Below are 22,118 nucleotides of genomic sequence, written 5' to 3'. Positions count from 1 at the left end.
TTAATTTATATATTTGAAAATTTGTAACTGTGAAATAAAAATTAAATTGATTATTTTTCTATCTTTCTATTGGTTCCTTTATTGTTACCTGCAAAGATGTTCAGGTTTCCCTATTCTTACCATTTGAACCTATCATTCCATTATCCTGTTTTTCTCTTCTCATTTGTAGTCAAATGCCTAGTAAAAGCCATCTACCTTTGTTATTTAAACTCCCCTCTCCTATTACTCATTTTTCAACATCTTGTGGTGTGGTAACCTCAACACCCAAGAGAAACCACTTCTCTCCTAAGTTATTGATGATTTCTTAATTATCATATCCAGTGGTTTTTTTCCCCCCCTCAGTTCTCAACTTTGACTTCTGAAGCATGTGATATTATTGAACATCCCCTCCTTTGAGATAATTTCTCTTTTTTGGGCTTTAGTGTTACTGATCTCTCCTAGGTCTTCTTTAACTTGTTGGGTTATTTTTCCTCATTTTCCTTTGCTAAATCATTATCTATCTTTTGTGTTCTGTATATATCCTATGGTTCTCTCTTGGGTTCTCTTTTCTTTCCACATTCTTTTTCTCAGTGAGATCATTGGGCTCAAGGATTTTTTCTATGCAAATGACTCCCAGATATATCTATCCATCCCTAGTTTCTCTCCTGAGCTATAGTCTTATATTATCAAGTAACTTCAGTTACCTCCCAATTCATGTTCTATAGGAAACCAAAAAGAATTCATTTCTCCCACAAAACGCAACCCTCTTCCTAACTTCTTATTTCTTTAGAAGAAACAACTATCAAGTCATACTAGGTACAACTTCCAAAGTGCTATTCTGAAAACATAGGTCTAACTATGTCATCAAACCCATCCAGAAGAGTATTTTTATAAGTCTTCTATAACAATATGTGGGGTTTCTTTAGGAAAGTGGACTTTTATAACCCTACATGTTTCACTGACTCACTCAAACCACAAAAATAGTTGCTTGAACAAGAACAAAATAACATCATGATGTACATGCACTGCCTGTGGTTTTCAAACTTCCTGTCATTTGCGGCACATATACTGTCATGTCAATATGGTCAGAATTCTCCCAAACTCTCCGCACCTGTAGAGGCCCCAGTCTTCATATCCTTGTCCAGCCTACAGCCTGGATGAATAAAATAAGAGAAGATGGATGGAGGCAGAGGGAAGCCTGTATTAGGGAATTTATGTAAGATTTATGGTGAGATAAATTCTCTTTCATTTTCTTTATGTGTCTACTCTGTCCTGAAAACAAGTCTCAAAGAGAGCCACAGTAAAGTCATAGGAGTGCTTAACAAATTTAGATTTTAGGTTCTAGGTAAACGAGAAAAATTTCAATTAAAGAGAATACTCAATAATATGTGAATATATGTCCAGGGCAGAATAAGCTATCAGAAGAATAAAAGGGAGTTTCCTAAAGGAGATAGCAGTTGATATATACTTAAATTTGAATTCTGATTCTGCTACTTATCAGCTCTGACAAGTCACTTCAATTAGAAGGTTTTCAAAGGATTTGGAGATCTTCTAGCCTAACTGGCTAGTTCATTTTATAGATGAGGGATGTAGAGTGAGAGAAGTTAGTAGATTAACTAGGTGAACATGAATATCACTGCTCTGGTTTATATTAGAAATGGAAAGAAAGAATATCCATGAAGTAAAAAGGAGAAATTTCTTTTTTACTTGTGATTTGTTTAAAAAATTTTAGCCAGAAAAGGGGATCATATATACATGGAAACAGAATCAATAGATTAAATTTTATAATTTACCAAATATCCCACATATGTACCAAGTACATATTTCTATAAACAGTAATAAATTACTGGGGAATGACAGAGTAATAACTGCAATTCTGTGCCTAAATCATATAATATTATTTCAATACATAATATGAAAAAAAGAGGTCAATTTTATATGATGTGTGATATTCATTTATCCAAAGTGTTTAAAAGCAACATTTACACTTAATTTATGTGTCTACTTTGGCATGAATTTATGTATCTAATTTATGAAGATGTAAAGAAATATGAAGAGACTTAAAAAAGTGATATTAAATAAAGCAGAATGAAAAGAACAATATACACCATTAGAACCATATAAATAAGTGTAACTTTAAATGACAACAAAATTTTAATAAAAGACTAAAATTGCTACTACCTTACAAAAACCACAAAGTTTCTTTCTTTTAATAAACAAAAAGCAAATAGAGAATAAAATTACATGTACTACCTACCAATTGTAATTGCTCTTTAATACTGTTTTACTTAATTATAATGGGAAATTTTATATTGTGGATGACTGCACTGTATAGACTTTGCATGATGTATAAAAACAAACTGCATTAATTTTTAAAAGATTTTTTTTATTGAGGGCTTTTTTTTTAACCCCAAAAAGAACAGAGTAAAGGGTTCTAGAATTTTTGATAAGAGCTTTCTCTAAGACCAATATTTATTAATATTTTGGGATTATAGCAAACTTAAGGAAAAAGAATGAAAAATGCCTTCATTCATTGAATAGCATTTATTCTTGGTCCCCTTTCCACCCAGTATTACTTATAAAGTGTTTAGAAAATAAGTTGTAAAAACACTCATTTCAAGTATAAAGAGTAAAAATAACACTAAAAAAGAGAACAGAGAATCTCAAGGAAGTAATTAGTAATTAGCACATCCAGTAACTTACTGCATTGTGTTACAGAATTCTATTAAACACTAAGTAGGGGGAAAAAAGGAGATGAATTTATGTTACTTTCCTGCTTTTTAATAGTATGAAAGGAAGAAAATGGTTTTTTGAAAAAAATCAGAGCTTTTCTTTCTACTTTGTGGAGCTGAATAGCACATAAAATACAAATACAAAGAAGCAAATTCTTACAGCAAATTATATTTTATAGCTAGAGAAACTGAATCAGTGAGGCAACAGTCTATTTAACATCCATTTTGTTTAGGCTACTATACTAACTATAAAACAAAATCTCAATGTTTAAGACCAAAGGGAAAAGAAAGTTCATATGTCAGAATATACAAGGTTCAAAACCAGAAAATGTTTTGTGTCTCATCACTATTAATCATGGCAATCCAAGTGCTACTATTGAGAGGGGTTAAGAATAAAGTATATTTTTAAAGAATTATTAAGGAAATTTCTGAATTAGAATTTATCAGGTGAGATATAGCTTGAAAATTTATGGCTTAATATACTATGATAAATAATCAATGAGAATAAATGAAATTGAAGTTTTTTTGGTGAGCCTTAAAAAATAAAATTTCCTTGTTTTACTGACCATTTGGTTCCTTCAATTTACTCTTGCGTTGTGTTCGAGCATAAAGTACCACCTGCTGGACAATTTCTAACTGCTCTTCAATCCGAGGAAAATGGAAGTCAGTGCATTCTTGACAAACTGTAGCAAAATCTAAGAGACACAAAAATTTGCATATAAACTTCAAAATTCAAGTTGTTGAATCTTGGGTTTGTACTTTATAGTCTAAGAACTCTAGTACCCACATTAAAAAATAAAAGGTTTATAATCTATCTTTAATCCTTCCACCTTCAATTAATATGTGAAATTAAGTACTTCAAAAATTTAAGACTTTGACTTCTGTCAAGATGCCTGCCTTAATGAAGGTAAGACAGTACAACTCTCACAATCTACCCCAATAAAAACTTGAAATGAACATTAATCCAAATAAAGATCAAGAATGTCAGTGAGAAAATATAGCAACTTCTTTCACTAAAGAATCTCAAAAGTCAACTTTCAAGAAGTCCACTGGGAGTAGGAGGGGGGGGGGGGCAATAACAAGTCTAGCACCATAGCAAAGGAATAGGCAGCAGGCTCCTAACCTGACCAAAGAGGGACTATGTTCACAGAACCTCCATGGTTCTGTGTCTAGAGGAACTAAGACTAGAGGATCCTCTTGGACCAAGAAAGTTTCAGGGAGGTCAGAAATATAGGGAGAGGATGGTAACTGAAGCCAGGGGGAATGGTAACATCAGTGTTGCCCAGCATCACTTAGACCAGAATAGAGCTTGGATACACTGGAGCTATAAAATCCCTAATACTCTGTCATAAGATTATAGAGAGGGCCCTGAAGAAGACCTAGTGCTCTGAAGATGTGGGTGGGAAGAAAGGGAATTGCTGGTCAGTGTAGTAACTCAGGTGACACAAAGTGAAATTAAAAAGGGCTCAATATCTCAAAAACTCTAAAGCTACACAGGGGAAAGAGTCTAGTCCTGCCCAAATCTCCAATTCAGAAATTAAAGCTGGAAAGCTGAGTAAATTATGGAGGACATCAACCAATATAAAAATTACCATAAATCTAATATCTGCTAAAAGAAGGTGAAAATAATTTGGAAATAACTAAAAGCAAAAACTCAAGGGAAAAAATGAATTTTCCACAAGGACTCATATGAATACTTAAAAGAAATGGAATAAAAATGAACCGTCTTCAAGTCAGAGTAAGAAGAAAATAAAATAGCACAGAAGAGAAAATGGTAAATCATGGGGCAGCTAGGTGGCACAGTGGATAAAGCACCTGCCCTGGAGTCAGGAGTACCTGGGTTCAAATCCAGTCTCAGACACTTAATAATTACCTAGCTGTGTGGCCTTGGGCAAGCCACTTAACCCCATTTGCCTTGCAAAAAAAACCCCTAAAAAAAAAAATGTAAATCTTACCCAAGAAACAAACTCCCTGAAAAACAGAAGAGACCAAGAGAATTGGAAAAATCCATAAGAAAGCAGAAAAAAGACCAAAGTAAAAAGATTGAAAAAAAAGATAAAAGAAAAAATCTTTAACAAAAGTAAATAATCTGGAGAGTAGGTCAAGGGAAGATAAATGAAGTTCAACTGAATTGGAGTTCTTAAAAACCATGACTTTTTTTAAAAGCCTGGGTTTTATATTTCAAGAAATTATTAATAAAAACTTATCAGATCAATCAGAACCAGAGGACAAAGGAAAGATGGGAATGACTATATGGATCACCTCCCAAAAGAAAAGTCCCAGGAATGTTAGCCAATTTCAGGGCTCCCATGTCAAAGAGGAAATACTAGAAACATCCAGGAAAAAACAAAACGGTTCACATATTAAGGAATTAAAGTCAAATTCATGCAAGGCCTAGAAACTCCTTCTATAAGTGAGACCAAACCTCAGACAACAATATTCAACAAGGCAAAATATATAGGTTTACAAGTAAGAATAACTTAAGTAAAATAAAGTACAATCCTATGGGAAAAAAGGGGACTTTAATAGTGGATAAAGGAAGGGAATAAGCATTTATGTAGCACCTTATTACATAACAGATCCTGGGCATATTCCTTTTATTTTATTTATTTTAGTTTTTTTGCAAGGCAATGGAGTTAAGTGGCTTGCCCAAGGCCACACAGCTAGGTAATTATTAAGTGTCTGAGGCTGGATTTGAACTCAGGTACTCCTGACTCCAGGGCTAGTGCTCTATTCACTGTGCCATTTATTTTTAAACAAATTTTATCTCATTTCATCCTTGTAACTTTGTAAGGTAGGTGCTATTATTACTCCCATTTTACAGTTAAAGAAATTGAGGCAAACAGAGTTTAAGTTACTTGCCCAGGACCATGCAGCTAGGCTAGATTTGATCTTAAGTCTTCCTGTCTCTGGGTCTAGAGTGGAAAATAACTGAGCAAGAATTGCGAAATGCAAAAATAAGACTCCAGAGAAACCTAGAAAGCTAAATTTGAGCAATTGTAAAGGTCATTATGATGATGTACTGCTAATGTTCTAATAGAAGAGATAGGTGCTTCTTCAAACCTCAATGTTTCCAAAGGGTACTGAGAGAATTAAATAAGAAAAATAGTACATTTAGTTCTGTTCTAAAAATCTTAAGAGGGGAAAGAGAAGTAAAAGTAAAAGGAATACTGTGACATAGAAAGGAAGAAAAAAAGGAATAGAACTTGTTATTTATAATTGGGATGCAAGAGAAAAAGAATATATAAACATGGAGGATGAAGAAGAGGGAGTGGGTAAGCAGATGAACTTTACTCTTATTTGAAAAAGACAAAGAAAAGTTAGACACACACAACTTAAAAGGGAAACAAGCAAGGACAAGGGGTGGAATTAAGAGGGAGGATAATACCTAGAAGGAAATATTAAAAAAAAGATGATGGAAGTAGGACTCATAAAGAGATATGAGAAACTACCCCCAACCTAATATTTTATGGAGATGGGAGATCCATAGGTGTTAGATATTGGATGTTTTTTAATTCTTTCAATGTATTCATAAATGTGCTGACTTTCCTCCATTTTCCAAAAGATACTATTTGTTATATGGCATAGATCTCTAGGAGGAAAAAGGGAAGGAATATATGGGATACTATGATGGTGTAAGAGGCAGAAAATAGCTGTTAAAAACTTATTTTAAAAAAAAGAAAAAAAAAGATAAAATTAGGGCTGGACCTGTTGCAATAGGAATAAATTTGTCCTAAAATTCTAAGAAAGAAAAAGGTTGTGAGCAAAATAAACTTTGTCTTGAAGTGGGGCTTAAATGGAAGGAGAAAAGGAGAAAAGAATCAGAACTTCCCATTATTTAGGGGAAATGTTGAACAAATTGTGGTATATGAATTTAATGAAATAGCATTTTTTTTAAGAAATGATGAAATGGGGGCAGAGTCAAGATGACAAAGAAGGCAGAAACTCTCAGGAGTTCTCCCTCTAGCTCATTCCATTACTTTAAATAATGACTCTAGTCAAATTTTTGAGTGGTAGAAACCACAGAAAGATTGAGTTAAACAATTTTCTGGCCTAAGACAATTTGCAAGATCTGCAGGAAGGGTCTGTTACACTGGGGTTAGAAAGGGCCTCAACACAGCTCAAGCAGCTCTGATTCTGGCTTCAGACATCCAGGAAGAGCTTCCAGGATGCCTGGGAACATCTGGGTCTGTGGCTTTGGTGGAAGTTTCCAGGTCTTTAAGCCCAGGGATCGCCAAGGACAATGTGGAAGGTCAGCAGGAAAACTCTGCTGTGCGGAGCCCAGTCCATTGCAGGCCACAGCATAGCCCCAGTCCCAGGAGCAGGCCTGGCAAGTCATCCACAGGGAGCCACCTGGCAACTGCTTCTAGAGTGCTCAACCCATGGATGGTAAGGAGCACGAGGGAGATTGCAGAGGTCCCTTTGCTATTTCTGAGGCAGGACTCAGTGGCTTTGCCCATACTGAGATCTAGGTTCACAGTCTAGGTGCCATTTTTAGGAAAAGGAGTTTTATTGCCATAGTGGAACAGAGGTCCTCCTCACAGTTCTGGGCAGAAGGGAGTGCTTGTGGTCATCCACAGACCAGAGCACAGGTTATGAGAGCAGTCAGAGCCTCTCATAAAATCTTGAAGGAATTGAGGTCTTGGGGTGGGGTCTCTGAAAACAGTTGAAAAAAATCCTCAAAAACTTGAGACAATGCACCTTTCACCCTGGAAGCAGAACCCTACCTTAACAGAATTAAAATTAGCAAACAACAAAAGAAAAAACTGATCACAGATAATTACTTTGGTCCTATGGAAGATCAAAATACACACTCAGAAGATAACATAGTCAAAGTTTCTGTATCCAAAGCTTCCAAGAAAAATATTAATTGGTCTCAGGCTATGGAAGAGTTCAACAAAAGATTTTGAAAATCCAGGAAGAGAGGTAGAGGAAAAATTGGGAAGAGAAATGAGAGCAATTTGTGAAAATCATGAAAACCAAGTCAGCAGTGAAGGAGATAACAAAATATATTGAAGAAAATAACATCTTAAAAACCAGTTTAGGTCAAATGGAAAAAAGCAGTCCAGAAAGCCAGTGATAAGAAGAATGCCTTAAAAAAACAGAACTGGCCAGATGAAAAAGGAGATACAAAAGCTTGCTGAAGAAAATAATTTCTTCAAATGTAGAATGGAGTTAAGGGAAATTAAAGACTGTGAAAAATGAAGAAACAATAAAACAAAACCAAAAGAATGAAAAACTAGAAATATCTCATTGGAAAAACAACTGACCGAGAAAACAGATCCAGAAGAGACATCTTAAAAATTATTGAACTACCTGAATGTCATGACCAGGAATAGAGCCTCGATTTCAAGACATTCTCTAGGAAAACTTCCCTGATATCCTAGAAGCAGAGTGTAAAATAGAAATTGGGGAAATCCACTGATCACATCCTGAAAGAGATTCCCAAATGAAAACTGCCAGGAAGATTTTAGCCAAATTCCAGAACTCCCAAATGAAGGAGAAAATATTACAAACACTGCCAGAAAGAAACAATTCAAATATCATGGAGCTACAGTCAGAATAATACAGGATTTAGCAGCGTTTGCCTGAAGGACATGTAGCACTTAGAATATGATATTCCTAAAAGCAAAAGAGCTTGAATTACAATTAAGATCAACTGCTCAACAAAACTGAACATAGTCTTTCAGGGGAAAAGATGGACATTCAACGAAACAGGATACTTTCAAACTTTCCTGATGAAACAATTAGAGATGAATAGAAAGTCTGAGGTGGTCTCAGGTGAAGCATAGAGAGGGTGAATGGGAAGTCCAAATTATGAGGGACTTAATGATATTGAATTGCTTGTATTCCTGCCTGGGAAGATGATACTGCTAACTCATAGGAACCTTTTTATTTATTAGGGCACTTAGAAGGAACATATACATATATACGTGTGTGTGTGTGTGTGTGTGTGTGTGTGTGTGTGTGTGTGTGTGTAGACAAGGCACAAGAGGGAACATATTTGAAGGTATAATATTCTAAAAAGATGGAGTTAATAAGACTGTACTGAAAGGGAAAGGGGAGGTAGAATGGATGAAGTTATTTCATATAAAAGAGGCAATAAAAAGCTTCTGCAGTAGAGTGTAAGAGGGAAAGGTGAAGTGGCTCAGAGATGAAATAATATACACTCATTTGGGTACAGAAAACCATCTTACCCTAGAGGAGATGAGGAGAGGATAGGAATGAGAGAAAGGTGTCAGGGAGGGTAGGGTGGTATAGGTGATGGAAGAGAGGGAAGATCATGGGAGAGGGTATGCAGATAGAACACAATTTTGAGGAGGGACAGGGTGAAAGGAGAGAGAGAGATTAGAATAAATGGGGGTGAGGAGAATAGGATAAAGGGAAATACAGCTAGTAATAGCTACTATGGGAAAAAATATTGAAACAGTTTCCTGATGGACCTATAATAAAGAATGCTATCCAGCCCAAAGACAGAGTTGATGGTGACTGAATACAGACTGAAGCACACTTTTTTTTCCCTCTTAATTTATTTTTCTTGAGGCTTCATTTTATTTGTGGCGGGGAGGGGAATATGCTAACTTTTACAACATGACTACTATAGTAATGTGTTTCATGGATATACATTTGGGTTTTTTTTTTTGGTTTTTGCAAGGAAAATGGGGTTAAGTGGCTCGCCCAAGGCCACACAGCTAGGTAATTATTAAGTGTTTAAGACTGGATTTGAACCCAGGTACTCCTGACTCCAGGGCCGGTGCTCTATCCACTGCACCACCTAGCTGCCCCTGTGTATACACATTTTTAACCTTCACCAATAACTTGCTTTCTCAATGGGGGGGAGTGAGGTGTAAGGAAGAGAAGGAATTTGGAACTCAAGATTTTGGAAGTAAATATTAAAACCTGCTTTTGTATGTAACTCAGGTAAAAAAATTTTTTTTTAAATGATGAAATGGATGACTTTAGAGAAACCTGGGTAGTATGAACTATGGGAAAATGAAGTGAAAACCAGGAAAACAATTTACATTATTATAATAATATTGTAAGGGAGCATACCTTTGAAAGATCTAAGAACTCTGATTAATTCAATGATTAACCGCATTTCTGTAAGACCAATAGGGAAGCAGGCTACACCCCTCCTGAGAGAAGTAATAGATTCAAGGTACAGAAAGGATTGTAAGGATTAATTTTGCTTCACTAGACTTAATTTATTAAAAGGCTTCCCTCCCTGACCTTTTAAAATTAGGGATGGGGAGAAAAGAAAAGAATTTGAAACATTATTTTTAAATGCAAAGAAGAAAACAGAAGGAAGTTCAGAAGGAAGCACAGAAAAGCAAGAAAAACTTTAAAGTAAGAAGGAAAATGCACTTTTTAAAAAAAAGCAACTAGTATTAAACAGAGACTCATGATTTCATTCATATGTAATCCTCTTTTTGTGTTCTATTGAATTTAAAAATTTGGGGGGAGAAGATTTAAGTTTAGAATTTTTAAAAATTATTAAAATTATATGATTTGGGGGTGGCTAGGTGGGGTAGTGGATAGAGCACCGGCCCTGGAGTCAGGAGTACCTGAGTCCAAATCCGGCCTCAGACACTTAATAATTACCTAGCTGTGTGGCCCTGGGCGAGCCACTTAACCCCATTGCCTTGCAAAAACTAAAACAAACAAATATATGTATATGTATATGATATTATCAATATGGGTACTTCTTCAACCTATGCAGACTTTATCCTCTTTATACTTTAGTTGATGGCTTACTGTGCTATGGCCAGAAAAAGTCATTTATATGGTGGCCAGCAGTAGTTAAGTAGTTAGTCCTCAACTCAATCAACAAACATTTATTAAGGGCCTACAATTTTGTCAAGCTCTCAACTAAGCACAACTCCCTGCCCTCAAAGACTTTATATTTTAAGGAGAGAGTCAAAATACATGTATATAATATGTACAGGAAGAACGTTTATGAAAGCACAGATTCAAAAACAAGGAGAGATAAAGGAAAGAAGTTGCACATGATTCTAGAGTTCTTCAAAACACTTGTTATCCTTTAAATAATAACAATCTAGTTTAAAAAGTAGGAGAAAGTACATGAAGGTTCTTAAAAATGGTATATAAACTCTAGTAGGCCTGACAGATCTTTAAAACAAATGATATTCTCAGATATGTTTAATTTAACCTACTTAAAAATAAACTGCTACTCTAGGTATAGTAGTAGCAACATGTTGGAGTTGGAATTAGGAACATATAAGTTCCTGGGGACCTAGGTGGTGTCTGGAATCAGGAAGACTTATCTTCCAGAGTTTAATTCTGGTCTCAGACATTCACTTAGCTGTGTGATTCTGGGTTAGTCAATTCATCCTGTTTACCTCAATGTCTCCATCTGTAAAATATAAGCTGGAGAAGGAAATGGCAAACCACTTGTATCTTTCCCCAAAAACCCTTCAAATGGGGTCATGAAGAGTCTGAGATGACTGAAATAACAACAAAAACAACAGCAAAAATAAGTTTTAATCCTACTCCTAGATACTTGGAAGCTATTTAAGTCACTTAAATTATAATTAAAATTATAATTTTATTGATGACTTTTGTTTTCATATCACAACCATTGGACCTCCTTCCCTTCCCTCAGCTGGGAACTGACCCCTCCTTTGTAAAAAAGGAAGAGTTAAAAACAAAAATAAAATCTGACCATAAATGAGAATGGATGTCATTGGTTTTTTTTTAATCACACAATTCCTTATCTTTCTGTTTAGAGAAGAGATTTAAGTTTCATATTTTTTTCTCCAGGACCAAGACTGATCAAGACTGGTTGTTACAAGTTCTCAGTTATAGCTCTCATTAGCATTTTTTTTTTAGGTTTTTGCAAAGCAACGGGGTTAAGTGGCTCGCCCAAGGCCACACAGCTAGGTAATTATTAAGTGTCTGAGACTGGATTTGAACCCAGGTACTCCTGACTCCAGGGCCAGTGCTTTATCCACTATGCCACCTAGCCGCCCCTCATTAGCATTTTTTAAAGTTACACTCTTGTAGTCCTCTTACTGGTACATAGCCTTATTGATGTTTTAGAGCTGATAGGGACCTTAGAAATCATTAAATCCAGCCCCCCCCCCCCCACTTTTATGGACGATGAAACTGAGACGTAGGGAGGTTAAATGTTGTCAGAAAACAGGAAGTGGTTAGAATTCTAACCAATGCTCTCTGATTCTAAATCCCAAACACTTTCTTCTGGACAGCTTTATATAAGCCAATTTATCTTAAGGCATTTATTTTTATAGTTAATTATACTATAATTTTATCATAAATCTATATATCATTATCAACTAATGTAACAGAACTTTGATAGGGGAAAAAAGAAAAATGAGTCAAAAGCAAGTTGCTAATCTCTGAGAAGCATGAAATTTGTGTTAAATAACTATGCTTCAGTTCCTTTTGTATTGTTTTGTGTACTGGGATTTATGTGTTACACAAAAAAAAAAATTTCTGAAAAAAGTATATAAGTAGAAATTTAACAAATGAGACCATGATCAACTCACCTCTTTTAATACCACTGTATGAATTGATGCGATTATCTACCAATAAAACAAGGCCACAGAGAGATGCTGAATAGAGTGAGAGTGCTGTTTGTAGCCGATGGAGTTTTACGCCACTCCGATGATCTCGTTTGTATTTACAGAAGTCTAACATGTCTGCTCTCAGTAATCTCAAATTATGCATGGTCTTCAACTGGGCTCCTAGGGAATAAGAAACAGTCCTACAATTATATTTGTGCATACTTTAAATTAATTTTATTCTAAACTTGACAAATACAAGTAAGCACGAACATCTCCATATACAGAAAACCAAAAAGGTTACTATGCATCAACAATAAAAATTTAATTAATTGAAAATATGCAACACAATAGAGGGCTAAAGTGGTATAAGAGAAACTTGAGAATAAAGCCTGTATTAAAAGTAGTGAAAGGGGCTTGGTCTGTAATTCATTTTAATAGCCAATTTTATATGTTTAATAATTGTATATACCAGATGAATAAGTTAAATTAATAGCTAGTGTCTATAAAAGTGCTTAAGTTTTAAAATCTTTTAAAATCTCATCTCATTTGATCCTTACTACAACCCTTAAAGGTAACAATATTTTATATTTTACAAGTGAGGAATCTGAGACAAACAGAAGTTAAGTAACTTGCCCAAGGACACATAGTCAAATAAGTCTCTGAGGCCTGTTTGAACTCAGTTCTTCCTGATTCCAGCCCCTGTGTTCTGTCCACTGTGCCACTTAGCAACCTCAAGAGTAATAGGTTTCTTTTGGGTCAGTGGGTAATTTGTATTGAAAAAGTGAATGAAAAAAAATGCACTTGGTTAACATGCCAAGCATTCTTTCTCTTATAAAAGCACAAAAAAATCAAGTATTGTAATTATCTTTGCACTGTTTGTTGTTCGCGTACCCAAGTGAATGGTAAAACTTTCTTCTAACTTCCTTTGATCTTCATATATTCTTCCATTGGCTTCTACGGATTCTCTGAACTGACTGGGTTGAACTTTAATTTCTTCACTGCAATTTGGTTTAAAAAGGTTATTGGCAAGTTCTAAACAAAAGCACTTTTGAAAATGAAATGAGAACAAAATTAAACAACTAGAAAGGAACATTTAATTCATCTCCAATCTACTCCTTAATGTAGCAATGAAAATAAAACATTCAATAAGTTCTAATTTTTAACATCCAAAACTTTTAGATGCATATATCATAGAGGAGCCAATTAATGTCTATAGGCATGAATACTATACAATTTTCATTAAAAATATGCATGACTACAATTATTTTATATTTTGCTTTACAAAAGAACTCATGATTTCTTAGAGTTCATTGAATGCATTTAAAATATGATATTTAAAAATTATAAAAACATGAACTTCTTTCTTTTATAAATCTTATTTTTCAGTGAAAAAGCACTTTCTTTTCTCTCCCTCAAACTGTCCCTCCAACTATGAGGGAAAAAATGAAAGACAAAACTCTTGTAATTAATATGTATAGTCAAGAAAAACAAATTCCTACATGTCCCCATCCAAAAATGTAAAGTAGGAATTTTTAAAGAAAAGTTGTAAATAATGAGAACATTCCTGTCAGCCATATTATCTGATCGAACTAACTTTTTTGCTTTTCTGATGTTTCCCCACAGTGGGGAAGTCCCTAGATTCTCAAAGGCCTTGTTTGCTAGGGCAAGGGAAGTTCTGGCAAGTTCTGTCATGCTTAAAAACCTTTGAGGACAGCCCTACAACATATGGAGTCTATTTTATGACCACTAAAGCACATCATCATTAGATTGGTCACCTAGTTATTTTTTGGGCCTTGGAAATCTCTGAAAGAAAAGAAATTTAAAATAGTTCTCTGACCTTTTTAGACCATGGTATCACAGGGCTGTGAAAGGGAGCAAAATGTGCTAAAAACCAGTTTTCAGACCATTTAAATTTGACTATAGGTATTCTAAATGTTAGCTATTATCCAATAATCAACACAAAGGCATACTACTGGAAGAGCTGAATCATTTAAATCTTGATATTCTCTTTTTTTTTAAAGGATTTTGCAAGGCAAACAGGGTTAAGTGGCTTGCCCAAGGCCACACAGCTAGGTAATTATTAAGTGTCTGAGGGCGGATTTGAACTCAGGTACTCCTGACTCCAGGGCTGGTGCTTTATCCACTGCTCCACCTAGCCACCCCAAATCTTGATATTCTTGCTGTAAGTGAAATCAATAGTTCATAGCATTCTCCTTGGAGAAGCAAAGAATTGGTAGGGTGGACTTTATCATATGTATTCACCAGACATTTGGCCATGACCTATTTCAGCACTAACAATAAATATTTGAAATATCCATTATAAAAATAATTGCAAGTTTATGAAAATATACAGTTCTAATAACTTCAATGAGGAAATCAGAAATAAAAAAGAATTATGAGGAGGAAAAAATGGGATGTTTCTGATGCAAAAGAACAGTAAAGTGAACAATTAAAATTTCAAAAGCAATGCAAAGAAGATAGAAGCAAGGACAGATAAGAGTAAGGTACAATCTCGTAAAAATAGTATCAAGAATGCTAAAGCTTAGAAGGAAGTGAAGTTAGTGAAGGGAAATTAAAGGAAGACCAAAGAAGGAATAGGGTCTTTGGAGTACATGGGATAATGCTAATTAGAGAGAAGGCAAGGATGCCTTTTATGCTCAATTATTATTTTTCTTTTTGTTTCACTGCTAAGAAGAATGAACTTTTTCTTGGAAATGACAAAAAAAATATGACTAATAGGGAACTGAATGTATTAGTAAGGGGGAGGAAATCAAGTTGAATTGCTTCTGGGAAATTACAAACCTCTTTACTAACCAGAGTTTCCTATGAAAGCAAAGGCTCACTTTTTCAAAACTAAAAAAAGGCGTAAAGATGCCATATCAAGAAGCTGGATGATAGGAAAAAGAAACTGGAATGATCATGTGGAAGGAAGATGGAATGAAAATGACCATCCACAATGTTCTATTAGTATTCTTGCAAAGTCAGAAGAAAGAGAGGAAGGCCTCCAGGAAAGAGGATGGATCCCATATAGCAAAAGGGTTACAAACTCTACTACTGGGAGGAAATCCCAAATCAATGAGATCAGAGATCTATTTGAATATTTGAGTATTAAAGTAATGATATATATCAATATAGCTTTCCTACTTAGTAGAAATAAAACAAAAATATCTATACAAAAAAACAAACAACCACATAAGTGTGACAGATGTATGAAGAGATTGAAGAGAGACAGTGAAGAAATTGAGAACCAAAGTAAAAACCAAATTTCCCATGTGCCAGAATTGGGCTTTTAATACGCTTCACTATTACCTCTAAAAGAAAAATTTTATTTTTTTTGTTTTTGCTAGGCAGTGAGGTTAAGAGATTTGCTCAAGGTCATACAGCTAAGCAATTATTAAGTGTCTGAGGCCAGATTTGAACTCAGGTCCTCCTAATTCCAGAGCCAGTGCTCTATCCACTGTGCCTCCTAGCTGCCCCTAAAAGAAAAATTTTATGCCAGTATTCCCCACCCCTGAATTTAAAACATGATAATCTATTGTCACTAACTTCAGTTAGTTTATGTAAGCACTCTTAAATGGACAGAGTGAAGTCTATATGTTGATTAAAAGAAATCCAACAACAATCCTCCTAACATGTAGTAATACATTGAACACTAGACCTAGAGTCTGAAAACCTGTTTTGGAGTGTGGCCTCTAATATTTCTTGGTTGAGTGATTTTGGTTATATCACTTCACCACTCTAAGGGTCAGCTTACTTAACTGTACTAGCTACTTTACAAATTGAGTCCTTATTTTGTCACTTCTTACTCTTATGACTACTATGCAAGGATTGATTTAACTAGATGTTGCATTAAAGGAAGTAGTGTCTAGGACCAGGGAAGTGTTAAGCCTCTCTGTATTGTGCTCTAGTCATGCCACATCTGAAGCATTGTTATCATTTTAGGAAGAACAATAAGACACTAGAGAGCATGTAATACAGAGGAGGACATTAAAATGGTGGAGGAATCTAAGATTAATCCGTAAGAGGATCAGTTAAAGAAAATGAGGGATATTTAGCCTGGAGAAGAAAAGATGATACCTGTCTACAAGTAATTGTGAAGCTCTATGAAAGAAGAAATAGATTTGCTGTTTGGCCTTACAGAACAAAAAGAGGGGCAGTGAGTGGATACTGCAAAGAAGAAATAAATTAAGCTTGATATGAAGATGGAATGTTTTAGGATTCATCCTCCTTGATGGATGACCACTTGTGGGGATTCTTTTTTTCAGGAATGAATGATCTAGATTGCTTCTAAATGTATTTTTTTTTTTTGCAAGGCAAATGGGGTTAAGTGGCTTGTCCAAGGCCATACAGCTAAGTAATTATTAAGTGTCTGAGGCTGGATTTGAACTCAGGTACTTCTGACTCCAGGGCTGGTGCTCTATCCATTGCACCACCTAGCCACCCCTAAATGTATTTCTAAATGTAAAATTTTATGGTTCATATTCCTTGTCTGCTATCCATTGGTAGAAAGAGAAGTTGATAATTTTCTTTTTTCAAATTGGTTTAGGGAAAATAACAATCCTGAAGTGACAGATAAATAATGCTATTTTCATGACAATGTCAGTTTTATAGAATTAATTTTTCACTGAGTTTATGTAAATCCTAACTTGTTTTTTTGTTTTTGTTTTGTTTTTTTGCAAGGCAATGGAATTAAGTGACTGAGGGGAAAAGAAAGTACTGGGAACCCATTTCTCTTACTACTATTAAAATATATTTTACACTGTTTAAACATATTTCTTTTGCCTTTTGGGGGGGTTAGGTCACAGCTAGGGAATTATTAAATGTCTGAGGTCAAATTTGAACTCAGCTCCTCCTGACTCTATTCACTGTGTCATTTTAAACCATTTTAAACATTATTTTATAGGATGAATTAGTCATTATAAAAATAATAATAGATCTTACTTATATTTAGCATTTAAGGTTTATTAAGAATTTGGAGAACAGAATCTAATTTCAAATGAAGATGACAAATCAATGAATATGCATTGAATGAGAATTTAGGGATAATTCAAGTTCTATCTTAAGTATGAACTCCTACTACAACAACTTTCTTCCTCCCCACCCCTTCCCAGCCCCTCCAAATGTGCATTTAGATTTTACTGAAAGCTCTCAAATGACAGAGAACTCACTACCTTTAAAAGCAATCTCTTCCCACTTTTGGATAGTTCTGGAAAACTTTATATAAAGCTCAAATCTGCTTTCTTGTAGCTTCCAGTCACTGGTCCTAATCCTGCCTTCTAGGATTAAAGTCTGTAGTACTGTCTCCAACCTATTTAATCAGCCCCTTTAATTAGATGACATATTAAAGAATGATTATAAAATGGCTAAATATATACTTAATATATACAACATTTTCCCATCACACTTTTGTAAAAATGATTTAATTTATTTTATTAAATATTTTCCAATTACATTTACAAAATTTTTGCGTTTCAAATTCTATCTCTCCTTCCCCCTTGAGAAATCAAGCAGTATGATATGCACATTATACTTTAAGATGAAATGATGTAATATATCATTATTAGTCTTGTCAATTTTTACTTTCTTGATTTTGGCAGTATTCAGAATGACAATGATAATTAGGTACAACAATTGTATGTTTTCTAGTAATTTCTAGTTAGAAAACAAGTAAAAGGTGCTATGAGAAATAATAAGATGCTCAAATATTATTATAAATATAATCATTTATGTATGCCCTAAGACAGATAATATTATTAGAGGGTACATATATTTCAAAATTATTGACATAAGATGTGTATATTTTGTTACCTCTTCTTTCTCATGATTTTTTTTTAGTTTGGAAAAAACACAAGTTGGAGGTAACAATCTTAAAAGTGCATCCATCAAGTTAGTCTTTGTCTATGCAGAATCGTTGTCCATCATTGCTTTAGAGGTATGCAATTCCAATGTGAATCATTACCAGATGTCATTACCATAAATCAGAATACATATGGATAAATTACAAAGAGTATTTGACCAATTTGTCTCCTGGGTAAGGAGAAGCACTAAGCAAAAGCAGAAAATAGATTACTTTTGTATCTCTTTCCACCCAATCATATTGCAAATATGGATCTTCTATCAGAAGGAAGCAAAATAATAAATATTTATAATTAGGTTTAATACCCTGTGAAGACTGACATTTTAAAATAGGAAACTCATAAAATACAATGCTAAATCCAAAGGAACAAATATCATCCAGTTCAACTAAAGTATATAAGAAATTAAATTCTGGGTGAAAAAATATTTAAAAAGGAGAACTATTTTGTGATGGGATCTTTCTTAACACACACACACACACACACACACACACACACACACACACACATATATGTAGTAGGTGTGCAATGTCTCACTTGTAGCAAAGACAGGCACTGCTCCCTAGTGCTCACTGTTCTTTAAATAGGTGATGACATTTACATCCCAAAATAGCAACTCTCGGGGATGTCATTTCACTTCTAATCACTGACAAATGACCTGACTTTGTTCTGCATAGAAATATGAAAACATGGGTAAGAGGCCAGTTTTAGAAGATAAAAATATCAAGCAGACAGAAGCTTTTAAGATTCAGATTAGAAATGATTAGTATGTGATTATATGAACTAGAAGCATATAATTATCTCTAAGTGTATACAGTATATATCTGTACATACAAACAAGATACTACTCTTTTTGCATTTTAAGTAAACAGCTAAGTTAATATTCTGGCATCTTTTAAAAAAGTGAAAATGGCTTTGACAGCTTGAAAAAAATGAAGATTAGATTAAGAAAAAAATGTTTGAGGCCAAGAGGTAGCACAGAGGATATCATCTGCATTATGACTAGTCACATTTTAAACTTAGGGTCAAGTCAATTTAAAAGAAAAAGTGATTTATAGAAGACAAGTGGTATTAAGGTTAATGGATTTAAAATGTTTTTGAAGATTTTTTTTTACAACAAAAGGCAAATAACAATAACAACCCCAAACTCCCCATATCACTCAAACCAAACAAAAAATGCTAATATTCCAAAAGCTGTTAAAAAGAAAAAAACACAATTATCTTGAAATTCTACCTCTAACTCAAGCATCTCTATAATCAAAAAGACATTTCCCCCTAAAAGACATGATCTATTTTCCAGTTTAGTTAACAACAATAAGAGCTTAATATTTCAGATGATCAATACCTGATAGATTGGTTGTTTGGATTTTTTAGGTCTTGGTGAAGTTTTATTACCCATTCCTGATACTCTTGTTTTTGGATGGCAGTTGACTGTTTTAGCTCATTGGTCCATTTATTCTCTAAAACCTATTAATAATATCCAGAATAATTAATTTTTTTAAAGAAATATAAAATGCATCTATGTGAAAGAAAGTTAATCCTTTTTACTTACCTGTTGGGATTCAAAATGTTGAGCAGCCAAGGAATTTACATCCTGATCTGTTAATGACTTACCAAGTTCCTGCATCACTTTATCCATTTCTGCACCTTGCCTGAAGACAGGAAGGAATCCACAGATAAGTTGAGGTAGCCAACTTTTTAGTCTGAGCCCTAGTGTAGAAGTCAAAAGACTTAGTTCCAGTTTCTTACAGACCCATATGAACCTTTGCAGTTTCAATTGTTCTTATTTCCCCATCTGCAAAATGAAGATACTTGTTTTCCTTTTATCTCCCAATGAAGAATTATTTTGTTAGAAAAAACACTTTTGAGATTTTTGGAGATGGGGTACAAAACTGATAACGATAATTCTATAAATTATCAGAAACTCTGATTATGATGGAGATTTGCATTAATTATGAGAAACTATTCAAATCTAATCGCCTTTTTACTATAATTTCACGCTTTTTACATATATAAATTTCTTGAAAGACAAACCCTGTAATCATGTTCAAAATATATTTGCTATATGGAATAAGGTGATTTTTTTGACCAACAGTGAAACACAAGGGAGTATGTGATCCAGAGGTCTTAGATTCAAATAAGACTCTTAACCTTCCTGAGTGTCCATTTCTTTATTTGAAAAATTAAGGGGTTAGACTAGAAGACCTTTAAGATGCCTTTCAGGTGTGAGAATAAAGGTAAGAAACTGAAATCCAAAGTGGTACAAGGTGTATTTCCCTCAATGTTACTCACTGATGAATTGAGAGTAAAAAAGAGAAAGGTTAATTTGGAAGAGAATGGCTGGCTAGGAAGATACTAGGATTTGGATATTTGGATCACAGCTTTAAAAAAGGAATTGGGAGACTTAAGGCCAGAGATAATAAAGCACACTTTACCAAAAAGTGATAGTTTAATTTTCTAGGGTTTGGGAAATTTAATCAAAGGGACTTTAAACTAAAAGAAATGGAGATTACCTATGTATGGCCTCCAGGGTGGATATTAAAGAGAAAAGCTTCAATGAAGAAAAAGGAGCAACTGAAAAATCTAAAAGTTCTTAAAATGACAATAGCAAAAAAAAAATTGACTAATAATAATGACTATATATATATACATATATATATATATATATATATACATATATATATATATTTCAAAGTTTAGGCAACAAGCAAGAACAACTGGAGGTCTAAAGCAAGGATGCAAATTTAACTTCACAGGTATCAGAGATCTGCAGGGATGAAATCCATGGCTGGACTATGGTTCCAGAGAGATGGTTCAGGAAGACCTTTATGTCTTCTCTGTATTTCACTTAGTTTAACTCTTGAAAACATATGACAACATTATCATCATGAAAAGAGATCAAAGGAGAGGAGTGAGGAGGAACTGTATATTAAAAAGATATGGTAATTGAGGAAATCTAGAAGACTAAAAAGGAGAAGTATGACAGCATTTTGATGAATTTAATGATGAAGCATTTAAATGCTTCTTTATTAGCTTTAGTGATACTTTCATCTTTCAAAAAGTAGAGGGACCAACAAGAGAAAATTCTATTCTGGATTTGATTCTCACTAAAAAGGGGAAACTACTTAGTAGAGTAAAAATGATGGGAACCCTGAAGGAAAATGACTACTTCATCTTAAAAATATGTAATAGAAGAGAAGAAATCTGACCACAATCTCACATGTACCACATATTTTCAAAGGGTTCAAAAGAAAGATTGTAGGAAAGGTGGAAGCTCAAGAATGAAATTCTGAAGACACATGTAAAAACAAATTCTGTGTGGAGCGAATTCACCAATGAATTTAAGAATTTTTAAAAAAGCACATAAAATGGAAAAGTCAAGTAACAAAGAATAACAACACTAGCTAATGCAAAAGAGCTTTAAAGTTTGCATGGATCATTACAAAATTATTTCATTTCATCCTTACAACAATCCTGGAGGTAGGTACTATTATTAACATGACTATTTTCAGATAAAGAACCTGAAGAAAACCTAAGTGACATATTGAATATTAAGAGTGGGGCAGCTGGTATGCATGGGAAGCAGAAATTGAATCTAGGTCCTCCTGACTCCAAGGTCCTAACTCTATTCACTATGTCATACTGGCTCACACACCCTTCTATTGCCCTTTCTAAAATATAGTTTCAGGACTCAATTAATGTCTACTTAACTCTAATTCTCACAAACTCCAAGAATCTCCATTTCAACCTGAACCTGAACAGGAATCCCTTCTACACCATATCTAATAATTAGCCATCCAAGGTAGCCTATTTAAAGACTCTCGGTACTGGACAATTCACTATTCCTATGACAGTCACTTCTGCACATATTAAGGATATTTCCTTATACTAAGCTGAAATTTACCTTCCTTTCTTCTTCCTATTGTCCTGAGTTTTACAAAACCTTGCAACATCATCATCATCATCATCTATTTAATACTATAAGATCTGCAAAGCAAACATATTTC

At 34.2% G+C, this 22,118-nt stretch overlaps 1 protein-coding gene across 7 annotated transcripts in view; it reads right to left on the bottom strand.

The window, feature by feature from the left end:
• Window positions 1-22,118, bottom strand: part of FERRY3 (FERRY endosomal RAB5 effector complex subunit 3) — a 54,723-nt gene that overhangs the window by 19,651 nt on the left and 12,954 nt on the right. For 5 of the 7 annotated variants that reach the window (XM_074194610.1, XM_074194611.1, XM_074194614.1 and 2 more), the window contains 6 exons: window positions 19,664-19,763; window positions 19,457-19,578; window positions 13,148-13,254; window positions 12,239-12,436; window positions 3,278-3,406; window positions 1,091-1,132 (listed from right to left, as the gene is read on the bottom strand). In XM_074194610.1, coding sequence (XP_074050711.1) covers window positions 1,091-1,132; window positions 3,278-3,406; window positions 12,239-12,436; window positions 13,148-13,254; window positions 19,457-19,578; window positions 19,664-19,763 — 698 coding nt within the window. The remainder of the gene's footprint in view (window positions 1-1,090; window positions 1,133-3,277; window positions 3,407-12,238; window positions 12,437-13,147; window positions 13,255-19,456; window positions 19,579-19,663; window positions 19,764-22,118) is intronic. The other 2 variants (XM_074194612.1, XM_074194613.1) reach the window with 1 other exon arrangement.

Source organism: Macrotis lagotis, chromosome 7 (genome assembly GCF_037893015.1).
Source record: "Macrotis lagotis isolate mMagLag1 chromosome 7, bilby.v1.9.chrom.fasta, whole genome shotgun sequence".
Lineage (NCBI taxonomy): Eukaryota > Metazoa > Chordata > Mammalia > Peramelemorphia > Peramelidae > Macrotis > Macrotis lagotis.
The sequence above is the reverse complement of the archived record's forward strand: the minus strand, read 5'-3'. Positions and strand labels throughout refer to the sequence as shown.